The 12,289-nt window shown below is 38.5% G+C and overlaps 1 protein-coding gene across 1 annotated transcript in view; it reads right to left on the bottom strand.

Annotated features, from left to right (window-relative positions):
- Nucleotides 1-1,286: 1,286 nt before the first annotated feature.
- The window catches only part of LOC139751845 (hemocyte protein-glutamine gamma-glutamyltransferase-like), a 63,572-nt gene continuing 52,569 nt past the window's right edge, over nt 1,287-12,289 (bottom strand). Inside the window, exons 15-17 of the mRNA XM_071667474.1 lie at nt 7,771-7,931; nt 4,842-4,978; nt 1,287-3,193 (exon numbers count right to left, since the gene is read on the bottom strand). Coding sequence (XP_071523575.1) covers nt 3,046-3,193; nt 4,842-4,978; nt 7,771-7,931 — 446 coding nt within the window. The 3' untranslated portion in view covers nt 1,287-3,045. The remainder of the gene's footprint in view (nt 3,194-4,841; nt 4,979-7,770; nt 7,932-12,289) is intronic.

Genomic DNA, 12,289 nt, shown 5'->3' with positions numbered 1-12,289 from the left:
GATCCCAGAACCTTTGCTCCCTCACCCACCCTATGACTTACTTCTGTTTCCATGGTTCCATTCGCTGCTGTGTCCACTCCCTGATGATATCTAAAATAATTCACTTCATCCAATTTTTCTCCATTCAAACTCACACCTCAACTAAGATGTCTCTCAGCACTACTAAACCTTATAACCTTACCTTTGTTCACATTTACTCTAAACTTCTTTCTTTCATGCACACTTCTGAACTTAACAATGTTGGGGCTACAATACCTTCAAGTACACCCATATCTGCACCCACGAGACAGTGATCTCTCCATAATGCACCCAGAACCTGAGCCTCCTCTTCCACCATTTGACTCAATGCAACTCCTATGTTCCATCCACTGCTGTGTCCACTCCCAAGTATCTAAAGCAATCCACTCTCTTCAGGTCCTATTCATTCAAACTAACACTCTATCCAACCTGTTTCATACCAATGCTGCACCTCATCACTTTAGTTTTGTTCATATTTACTTTTTAATTCAATCCTTTCACATGCATCCCTAAATAATGACGAAAGAAGCATGTCATCTGCAAACAGTGATTGATTCACATCTTATCCCCCCCAAGACCTGACCTTCACTCTCACACACTTACATGCAATTCTCTCACCACCCTGTCCATAAAAGGATTAAGCAATCATGAGGACATCATACAACCTATATGTAGGCCCCACCTTTACCAAAATCCATTCCTTCTCCTCCCTATCAACTTACACACATTACTATCCCAATAAATACTTATCACTGCATTTGGTAAGCTCCCATATACCCTACATACTCACAAGATCACACACAATGCCTCTCTGTCAACCCTATTGTAAGCAATCTTAACATCCAAAAATGCCACTCATAATTCACTCTCTATTACTTCTTGTTACACACTCTTCATTCTGTGATTCAAGAAATCAATTTTGTCCATTCTGCCTTACATAAGGGCATCATAAATGTTTTCTGCCACTCCTTAGACACCTAATCTTAGGCCATAAAAACAGTGATATACCTGGATGACCAAAAAATAAAACTGCCATCCTCTTTCCTAAGAAACTCTTCAGCATTTCCCTCCGCTCTTACCACTTTCCCACTCTCCATCTTACACAAGGCTTTCATGTTTTCCTATTTTTTCATCATCTAATTTGACAGGATTCTGACTTCAGAGGCCACCTTGTCCAAAACACACCACATCTGCCATCTTATCATCTAACAGGTATCAAGTCTTTCAACATACTCACTCCAACTCTAATGTCGCCCCTTTTTTCCTCCTTTTACCACTTTCCAATCTGCTTCCTTTTCTATCTTCCTCATTTGCTCTCTAGTTCCCCTAACAGTATTAACCTCCTTCCACATTTTCTTAAGTGTTCCAAGTTCACACTCTCATCCCATCTCTTACTTGCCATCTTTTTCAGCTCCTGCCACTTCTTGTACTCTCCCATTGAACTAGCACTCAGTCCCTGCAGATACCATCTAAACACCTCTCTTCTTTCTTTCATTAACAATCTGATTTCCCCATCCCATCATTCCCTATCCTTTCTCATTTATCCATACGTCTCTTTCAAGCTCACTCATTTTTAATACTTCTTTCACAGCACTTCCTCTTTTCCTAACACAACCTGGATGAACAAAAATTAAAACTGCCACCCTCTTTCCTAAGAAACTCTTCAGCATTTCCCTCCACTCTTACCACTTTCCCACTCTCCATCTTACACAAGGCTTTCATGTTTTCCTATTTTTTCATCATCTAATTTGACAGGATTCTGACTTCAGAGGCCACCTTGTCCAAAACACACCACATCTGCCACCTTATCATCTAACAGGTATCAAGTCTTTCAACATACTCACTCCAACTCTAATGTTGCCCCTTTTTTCCCTCTTTTACCACTTTCCAATCTGCTTCCTTTTCTATCTTCCTCATTTGCTCTCTAGTTCCCCTAACAGTATTAACCTCCTTCCACATTTTCTTAAGTGTTCCAAGTTCACACTCTCATCCCATCTCTTACTTGCCATCTTTTTCAGCTCCTGCCACTTCTTGTACTCTCCCATGGAACTAGCACTCAGTCCCTGCAGATACCATCTAAACACCTCTCTTCTTTCTTTCATTAACAATCTGATTTCCCCATCCCATCATTCCCTATCCTTTCTCATTTATCCATAGGTCTCTTTCAAGCTCACTCATTTTTAATACTTCTTTCACAGCACTTCCTCTTTTCCTAACACCACTACAAACTTTAACTCACACCTCCACCAAGAAATTATCAGAAATCCCACCAGTTGTCACTTTCATCATGTTCACATGCACATCCACTAATTTCAAGTAGACACTGCCGCCACACTGTAACACTGCTCAATGAATATCAGTATCAGGGAATCATAAAATCAAATACAAAAACCACATTAAAAGGAAGCAACATAACAGGCATGCCAGAATCTAAAATTAAGAGAAAAAATAAATGTAACAACTCAACTGAAGTTAAATGATACTAGCAGGCATGTGAAAATGAGTTTAAGTCACATAAACCAAGATCACTTTGCTTCGTAACAACTGGTATACAATTCAAAGATATTCTGCCTTGACTGACAAGTCAGTGTTAATAAAATGTATGTGAATCAATGAAAAATGTGTCTCTTTAGAGAGGTGATACTGTGACTGAAAAAAAAGCTATTTATCTTAAAAGACAACATTCAATATAGTACCCAGTGGGGGTGCTCCATATGCTTTACTTAAAGATGTCAAATTCATACTGTTGTAAATTATATTTTATGTTATACAGGGAAATACTTAAATTTTTATTCATATGCCTCAGCTGCTATAAAGGATCAGAAGCAATAATCACCAAAGTAGTTATGTCATCCAAAGCCATGGCTTATCATTATCAAATGACCAAATAAAACAAAATATATGTTATTTTAGATGGCAATGTACTACTTGTGATGGAGGATGCATACATAAAAGAGACAAAAATCTTATTTAGAGGTAAACAAACAACCTAAACACTGTTCAGAGAAATTTTGGCAACTAACTCCATTAACTCGATGAGACAGTGATCACACCAGATGAGCCTGACAGGTTGACCAATTCCTTGGAGTTAAAGGTGGCCACCATAGTAGTGTCACCCTCTTTGGTAGGGCGCACATCAACCTCTTTCACCATCTCAGCCTTCGCACCCACTTTGCTGCAAGGAAACACCATTATGTTATCTGTTTGTATGATTTTTGGCTGGGATATCTCTACGTCATGTGAAAAAATTGTGGTGTTAATAACATCTTTTATGTCCTTTGCTGCATGTTCAGATGTTACCATAATTCACAGCTCAAATGGGGATTATCTGTGCATGCAGGTAATCATCAAACAGGCATTCATACAGAATTCTGCAATCACTGCGTAATTTCTTGAAATAACTCTCCTTTAAAGTTAGGGTCATTCTGGACCTAAGATAATCACTTAGTGAACTTTAACATTCTGTACTGAGACTAATTCTTTTCAAGTTAAATGTAAATGTACAGAAAATCCCTTTCTGTAATGAGAATCAGTAGAATGTACAAATTAAATTACTGAAAAGATAAAACACAGAATATATCAAAATAAACCATGTAAATGGCAGAAGTTTAATTTACCACCACAAAATATTTCAAACATCACGTGGAGACCTGTAGCCTTCCATTTAAAAATAAGGAACACCACTAGAGTATATCTAATAGTCAAGCTACACTGCTCATGCAAACATGGGGACCAAATTCAACTAGCTTGATCACAGGTTGAGCTGCCAAAGAAAAGTAGAGCCCCTCACATTTAGATATGATTCAAATTAAATACAGTAAGACTTAGAGTTAATTTGGGAAAAGTATATCCTTCAACAGCCCTTTTCCTAAATATCCTTATTTTCACTGTCTGTTTTTACTGTTTACTATTATCTGGACTTCAAGCTTCCTTGGAAAACTTTTCATCTCTGTATATACTTCCTAAAGCAGTCCTCAATGTTTTCATATATCCTCTTTTATTAGTGTTAAAAGAAGTGTATGATTCACTTACAGCAAAACCAAACCAATATGATTTCTTTATTGATTTTTTTATGCTGTGAATTCCAAGCACTTGAATGCATGGAAGATACTGCATGTGCCTTTACAACAAAGAAACAAATGTTTGACAAGGACAAAATAAATCATCTTAATTTCCCAGGTTTTCATGAAAGTCAAACCATAATAAAGCATTTCTCATCTTATCAAGGTAGTACTTAGGCTGAGAAAACAACTACTGAACATTTTCCATTTGATTTGGAGGTCTCGAGACTGTGATATAAAATACTGTTGTACAGTTTGAACTACATGTTGGGAATGATTCAAGGATTGAGAAAGCCAACAGTGCAGCATGTCCTTCCTTGAAAATAAGATAACCTTTATGCAGCATGATTGAACTAATGGATACATTCCTGGGGTTATGAAAACAGTAAGTAACATGATCTTTTAAGTGGAAATGGTTCCCAAAGTGTGATGAGTACTCATGCATAATTAATGGAAATACTAATGAAACTAAGAAAAAGAGTACAGCATGACCTATTAAGGCCTATCATCTTTAATCCTGTTCCCATTTCCAAAGAGTAGATAAAGGGCACAAAGACTTTTGCTTCATTCACAAATCTTACATCCAGTGTGCTACATAAAACAGGGGCTTCCACACTAACATGTATGCTTCTCAATATTTCACGAAGCAGGCTATTTTGATTTATGAAATAAGGCTAATGCATTCATGTTGCATTTTTCTCACATATACCATAGCCATTTCATACACTAAATAAGAATTCCAAATAATGCACCATGACATACTCAATAGGGATCTTCTTGGGGCGTACAAGTCCTGGGCCATCCACTGTCAGCAAGCAGTTGGTCAAGGAGAAGTTCAGTGGATTAGTAAATGAAAACCTCAGCCGGAGAGGTTTCTTCAAAACAGCCTTCGACAGTACCTGAAGATAAGATAAAGGTAATGGTGAGAATTATGGAGTATGAAGTAGCAAGTGAAACAAATACAATAGAAATATGAGGAAAATGATGTATACATTCTGAAGTATGGAAAAACTTTCCTTTCCAATGCAGTGTCCTACAAGCAGAGGAGATTATATAGACTATACTCTAGAGAAATCAGGGTTAAGACCTTCTAACCCTCTATCTTTCTGGTGGGTAAACACTGGCTTCCCCATCCATCACCATCCTCCCAAGCAGTGACAGTCTGCCCATTCGGACCTACCATCAGCCAATCAGGGGTTGTTTTGTCAATGACTTCATATGCAGTATATAGGTATTAATGTACTCAGTACATGTGGTTACACTGTGGGTGAAAAGTCTTCTCTGTGGTGCAGCTGCATCACTGTCAGTTGATGAAACAGAGTACATACACTTACGCACTCATCAAAGAACTTCCATCAAAGGAATCCATCTTTCTCTGTTACAAAGAGTAGTGATGCAGAAGCCCCAACAAAAGGGGTACTGAGTAATCATAATTAAAAGAAAGAATATATAATTAAATTAATAAATATACATATTTCATTTTTATTATTATTATTATTATCATTATTATATATGATCACTGTTTCCCATGTCAGCAAGGTAGCGCCAGGAAACAGACAAAGAATGGTCCATCCATTCATATACACACATACATAAATGCCCATACAAGCACATATACATACAAATACATATCAACATACACTTACATTATACATACATAGACATATATACACATGAACATATTCATACTTGCTTGCCTTCATCCATTCCTGCTGCTACCCCACCACACAGGAAATAGCATCACTACCTCCACTTCAGCAAGGTTGTGCCAGGAAAACAGACAAAAAAGGCCACATTCATTCACACTCAGTGTCTAGCTGTCATCATACTTGATCGCTGTCTCACGCATCAGCAAGGTAGCACCAGGAAGCAGACAAAGGTCCATCCACTCAATTATACATATATGTACATAAACGCCTATACTCGCACATATACATACATATACATAACCTATACATATCAACATATACACATATACATACATATACAGACATATAAATATATACACATGTACATATTCATACTTGCTTGCCTTTATCCATACCTGGCACTACCCAGCCCTACAGGAAACAGCATTGTTAACCCCTGCTTCAGCAAGGTAGCACCAGGAAAACAGACAAAGAAAAGGCCACATTCTTTCACACTTAGTCTCTAGCTGTTATGTGTTATGCATCGAAACCACAGCTCCCTATCCAAATCCAGGCCTCACAGACCTTCCCATGGTTTATCCCAGACGTTTAACATGCATTAGTTTTGTCCACTGACAGCACGTCGACCCTGGTATACCACATCATTCCAATTCACTCTATTTCTTGCACGCCTCTCACCCTCCTGTATGTTCAGGCCCCAGTCGCTCAAAATGTTTTTCACTCCATCCTTCCACCTCTAATTTGGCTGTCCACTTCTCCCTCCCTCTACCTCTAACACATATATCCTCTTTGTAAATCTTTCCTCACCTCATCTCTCGATCATACCACCTCACACCAGATATTGTCCTCAAACATTTCATTTCCAACACATCCACCCTCCTCCATACAACCCTATCTATAGCCCAAGCCTCGCAACCACTACTATTCCTTCAAACATACCCATTTTTGCCCTCCAAGCAAACACTTAAAGAAACAGAAAATTTGGACGTGACATTTATGGATTTGGACTGAACCAGGGCATGTGAAGCATCATGGGTAAACCATGGAAAGTTTTGTGGGGCCTGGATGTGGAAAGGGAACTGTGGTTTCGGTGCATTATACATAAGACCTAGAGACTGAGTATGAATGAAAGTGGCCTTTATTCTCTCTTCCTAGCGCTACCTCGCGCACATGCGGGAGGAGGGGGTTGTCATTTCATGTGTGGTGGCGTGGCGACAGGAATGAATAAAGGCAGCAAGTATGAATTTTGTGCATGTATATATATGTATATGTCTGAGTATGTATATATATATACATATATGTATACACTGATATGTATAGGTATGTATATGTGCGTGTGTGGACGTGTATGTATATGCATGTGTATGTGGGTGGGTTGGGCCATTCTTTCATCTGTTTCCTCGTGTTACCTCACTAACGCGGGAGACAGCGACAAAGTATAATAAAATAAATATCTATGGATATGGGAAAGGTTTTTATTCATATTTACTCTCAACTTTTTCTTTTAACACACTTTTCCAAACTTAGAAACTATCTTTTGCAGTTACAGACTGTTCCTTCTAGGCCCTCCATCCCACACAAATTGCAGACCTGCCTCTCTCCCCAAAACCCTTGCATTCATCTCTGACACCATGTCATCCATTAAAAGATTAAACAGCCATGGTTACATCATACATCCCGGCTGTAGACCAACCTTCACATGAAGTCACTCACCCTTTTCTCTTCCCACTCACACACATGCCTTACTCTCCTTAAAAGTAAGTGCTAATGGACTCTGCCTGCTTATGGTTACACTGCGAGTGAAAAGTGACCTTCACTGAGATGTAGCATCAATATTAAACGAAAGGGAGTGCAGTCTTATCAAAGAGTTTCTCACTCCAAAGGAGTCCACCATTTTCCCACTGATTGTACCACAGTTTTGAAGCTATAAGTGTTTGGGGTCGGTCCTGGGGAATATCATTAAAATAATAATGTCAATCATTTTATGGAGAGAATAATACAGAATATCAAGGCAATGATTAAATTTGCTGCTTATTACTCACCTCAACTTTGATCCTTGGCTTGAGAAATTCAAAATGGTCTTCATCGGCCCAGGAATATGAGGTTTCCTTCACATTGCACAGTGCCACCAGTTTGACCATGCCATATTCCACCAGCTTGTGGTAATACTGATTGGCTGTCACTGGCAATGATAACGACTTGGCTGCCAGAAGAAGAGGGCCATACATGGAGGATGATCAGTAGAGGTATACATGGCATAGGATAGTTTGGGTAATATTTGAGAATTCAGAGGAAAAGATTGGCGATAACATTCATAATGAAGAAATACGAGTATATTAGACAGGGTAAAGTGGAGTTGTACATGATCTTAGAGGAAGGTAAACTGATTAACTTCTCATGACTCTACACTTTGTGAACCCAAAATTTTGCAACAAATCTTTATGGTAAACAGTAGTCATAGTTCCAATTCACAAATCTAAAATACTAAGTATTTTACCATTTGATTATCAAAGTGATTTCCCCACAGTTTAAAAAATCATAACTTTAGTATTCTTCATATTTGTTACCATATGTCAGCAGTTAAATGTGATGTTGCAGTTACCATTCTTGTACTACAGCAAGACACTATGGATTGTGTAATATTTGATATTCCATACCATTAGCTTTCTGCAAATGATATTTTTCTCTCTTCCATCATGTCTCCTAATGAGACAACTGCTGGACTCTAGATATGATTATCACAAAAACTGAGATGGCATCATGTCAATACAAAGTAAGGTAGCCAAGAGAAAAGCTAAAACAGCAAAAGAATCAAAGACGTAAAAAACTGGGTGCCATAGCGAAATAAACTAATGGTACACTTAAGGAAAGCACTGCCCTTGATACACGCCCAATAAATTTTTTCATGAGTATAGGACATAAACAAGAGATTCATGAAGCTATGCTAATCAAGAGAGGTCCTGAATAACACCACTTTGATAGTTACTATGCCAATAAAGAAGAAATGGAGACATAAGTTTGATAAATGGATATACAATAACAGTTCTGAGACCTCATTAACTCCAGACCTAACAACATTGCCACCTCCACTGTCTGAGCAGAACAGAGATTTTTCATTCAAGTTGGCTCATAAGAGACAAAAGTTTACATTATGCTAAAACTTATCCATTAAAAGATCGTAAGAGTCTAACATCAATTAACCTCTACAAAATTCATGAGGAAGGAAAAAGGTGCCAAATGCAAAAGGCTTGTATTTTCAAGTATGAGTGACTGTATACTACTACTCCAGTAAACTAAGTCAAAAGTTAAGCAAGCTATCTTCTGATGAGCTGAATGACCAGAAGCATTTAAGTAATAGTCTTAGGAGTCATGAGGCATAACAGTCTCATATGAATTGCAATGGACAATTGAACCTGGGTATGTGAAGCATCTGGGGTAAACCATGGAAAGTCTTGTGGGGCCTGGATGTGGAAGGGGAGCTATGGTTTCGGTGCATTATATATGACAGCTAGAGACTGAGTGAGAACAAATGTAGCCTTTGTTGTCTTTTCCTAGCGCTACCTCGAGCATGAACGGGGGAGGGGGTGTCATTTCATGTGCAGCGGGGTGGTGACGGGAATGAATGAAGGCAGCAGTATGAATTATGTACATGTGTATAATGTATATGTCTATTTATATTTATTTATTTTGCTTTGTCGCTGTCTCCCGCGTTAGCGAGGTAGCGCAAGGAAACAGACGAAAGAATGGCCCAACCCGCAGGATGAGCACTCCTCGCATGACTCCTTCTTCTGTTTCCCCTTTTAGAAAGTTAAAATACAAGGAGGGGAGGGTTTCTGGCCCCCCACTCCCGTCCCCTTTAGTTGCCTTCTACGACACGTGAGGAATGCGTGGGTAGTATTCTTTCTCCCCTATCCCAGGGATATCCCCAGGGATGTATATGTCTGTGTATGTATATATATGTACATGTTGAAATGTATTGGTATGTATATGTGTGTGAGTGTGTGGACGTGTATGTATGTACATATGCATGTGGGTGGGTTAGGCCATTCTTTCGTCTGTTTCCTTGCGCTACCTCGCTAACGCAGGACACAGCGACAAAGTGTAATAAAAAAAATGTAAAATTATCTATCAATTCATTAGAGCCATCTAAAATACAGTGGGATACTGACTAATGAAGTAAAATATTCCTTAAGCTACTAGCTATTAATCAGTTCTCAGCCAGGAGAAAGTTAGCTCTGCAAGGAACAGATTATGGAAAACGAAGATGTTCACAATGGGAATTCTTGCGAACAATTCATGGTAGAGCACATCTGGTTTATCAAAGACAGAAATTCCATGACCAACTCATTAAACTTACATACTGAAGCAAATGTTATGCTCATCTAAAAACACACAAAATACTATTCTATCATCCATGACTGCACCAAGATAAAAACATTATGGAGAGTGAACCTACGATCAAAGAATCATTTTGTAGGAGACTCTTCTTGAAATACTTACAGATCTAAACTTACCATTAGATAACTGCAGGGGACCATATCTATGATAATAGTACCAACATAAGATGCGAAAATACAGTCATCGAGTTGCAAGTCTGAGATCTTAACACTATAGCAATGTGGATGTCAAAGATCAAACCTAGTTCTTTGAGAATCAGTATGATAGTTTCAACCTATTTTGGAAATTAGCAAAGAATTTATCATCTCTTTGCACCCTTAACAAGACGACAGACAGCCATAACATCACGTGTGACAAATGCTGTTAGAATATCATTAAAAACCCAATGGAAGAGTTGCACTGGCAGTGTAAATGTTTTACATTTCAAGACACCTGAACTTTATAAGGTAATTATTGTAAACGTAAAAATCCCTGGCCTTGACAGTATATTTTATGCTAAAGCCAATGGTCTTCCAGCTAAGCCACATTCATTCAAATTTCTTTTAAGCACAGTTATGTATTATGGAGTACATTCACTCAAAATTATGGTATGACATTCTCTCACATATAAATAGATTAAGCTATCAAAGGTAAGACTGATATGCAGCTACATGTTACAGCAACATTACTGAAAGGTACCATGACATGTGACAGAGAGGAGAGTTCAAGAACTTAAAATAAGCAGTAGAAGTTGGTAGGTAGTAGTTAATAGGCAGCCAACGACCTGGGAAGTATATTACCATTACTACCCGCCTGAGTATTGGGAGGGTTAGAGAAGGGTGTGTAGCAAGCTAGCATTTCAGTGGTTGTTAAGGTGCACTCCTATGACCCAGGTAGCTGTCTTTTCTTTCTGCCTCACCCACACCTGGGTTACTGGCATTTTTTTTCCACAAACAAAGAATCTCTCCTTGTCACACATAATAGATGACAACCCTTAACTAAAACAGCCCATTCTTTGTAACTCTAGATTTTCCTGTGGTGAGCACTATGCGTTAGCCCTGCATTCTGGCAAAATGGTAGGAGCAATAGATAGAATTAGTGGGTAGGACCATTTAGTTAGGTGTATTAGATAGAAACATTAGGTAAAATTCGTCAGTAGGAACATTAAGTAGGATTCTCTGCAAACACTGCACTAGACTTGCCCTCTGACAATGAACTGTTAAGGCTGAAGCACTCAAGCACTAAAGACTAAGAAGCACAATGGAGTACACTAGTTATGGAGACTCTATTGCCATGGCCACCTGCTTGAGGACATTCCAGAAGAGAACAGGCATCAGGGATAGACAGATAGACAGACAGCAAACATACAATGCCATATCATGCAATTAGAAATCTGACTCACTCAAAATAGAATCTCAGTATCCTCACAGAAATCTACCATCAGCCTTTTAACCTCCTGACAGACATAATTCTAACCTCCACCCTCTCATAAACCTGAATGAGCAGCCACTCCCACTTAACAAAGCTCCATCCACGCTAGGTATTCCATATGAACAAGCATGACTTACACTTCACATGCTATAAACATCAATACAAAGGCATAAACAAACGAAATGAACTCAGAGCATTTACTGGCACCACTTCATACAAGAATGAGAATCCCTCAATATCTTCTACATCAATTCATCTACTCCATCCTTAACCAGATGTCACATATCTCATCAATCACTTTTGAAAATCAAATGTAAAAAAAACATCACTCGGAACAATAACCAGTTACACAGCAACTACAAACAATCATTCCCTGCTCAAAAAAAATTACCTAAAATAGAATCCTATCTCAACATGCATAGCACCTAATTCTCTGCAAAAGGTCATGACCCCTCCCACCCAAACAAACCATCCACAACCAGCCCCCAACCCCTAAAGAAAAAAGTCACTCTGCCTCAAACTTTAGAAATCTATACTTGCAGATTCCCCCTTCCCAAACACACAACACTGACAAAATATTTTACAATGTAATAACTCAACAAGCCCTAAAAAGAACCCACCCACAACTCGAGATTCATTACTAGACATACATAAACTGAAAATATACTCTCCAGACATGTACAAGTTACACTTTCTTGTTTGTGTTCTAGATATCGCATCTCTCCGATATCACAAACATCAGGTCACGATATC

This window comes from Panulirus ornatus, chromosome 12, assembly GCF_036320965.1.
Source record: "Panulirus ornatus isolate Po-2019 chromosome 12, ASM3632096v1, whole genome shotgun sequence".
Lineage (NCBI taxonomy): Eukaryota > Metazoa > Arthropoda > Malacostraca > Decapoda > Palinuridae > Panulirus > Panulirus ornatus.
This window is presented reverse-complemented; position numbering and strand designations above follow the sequence as displayed.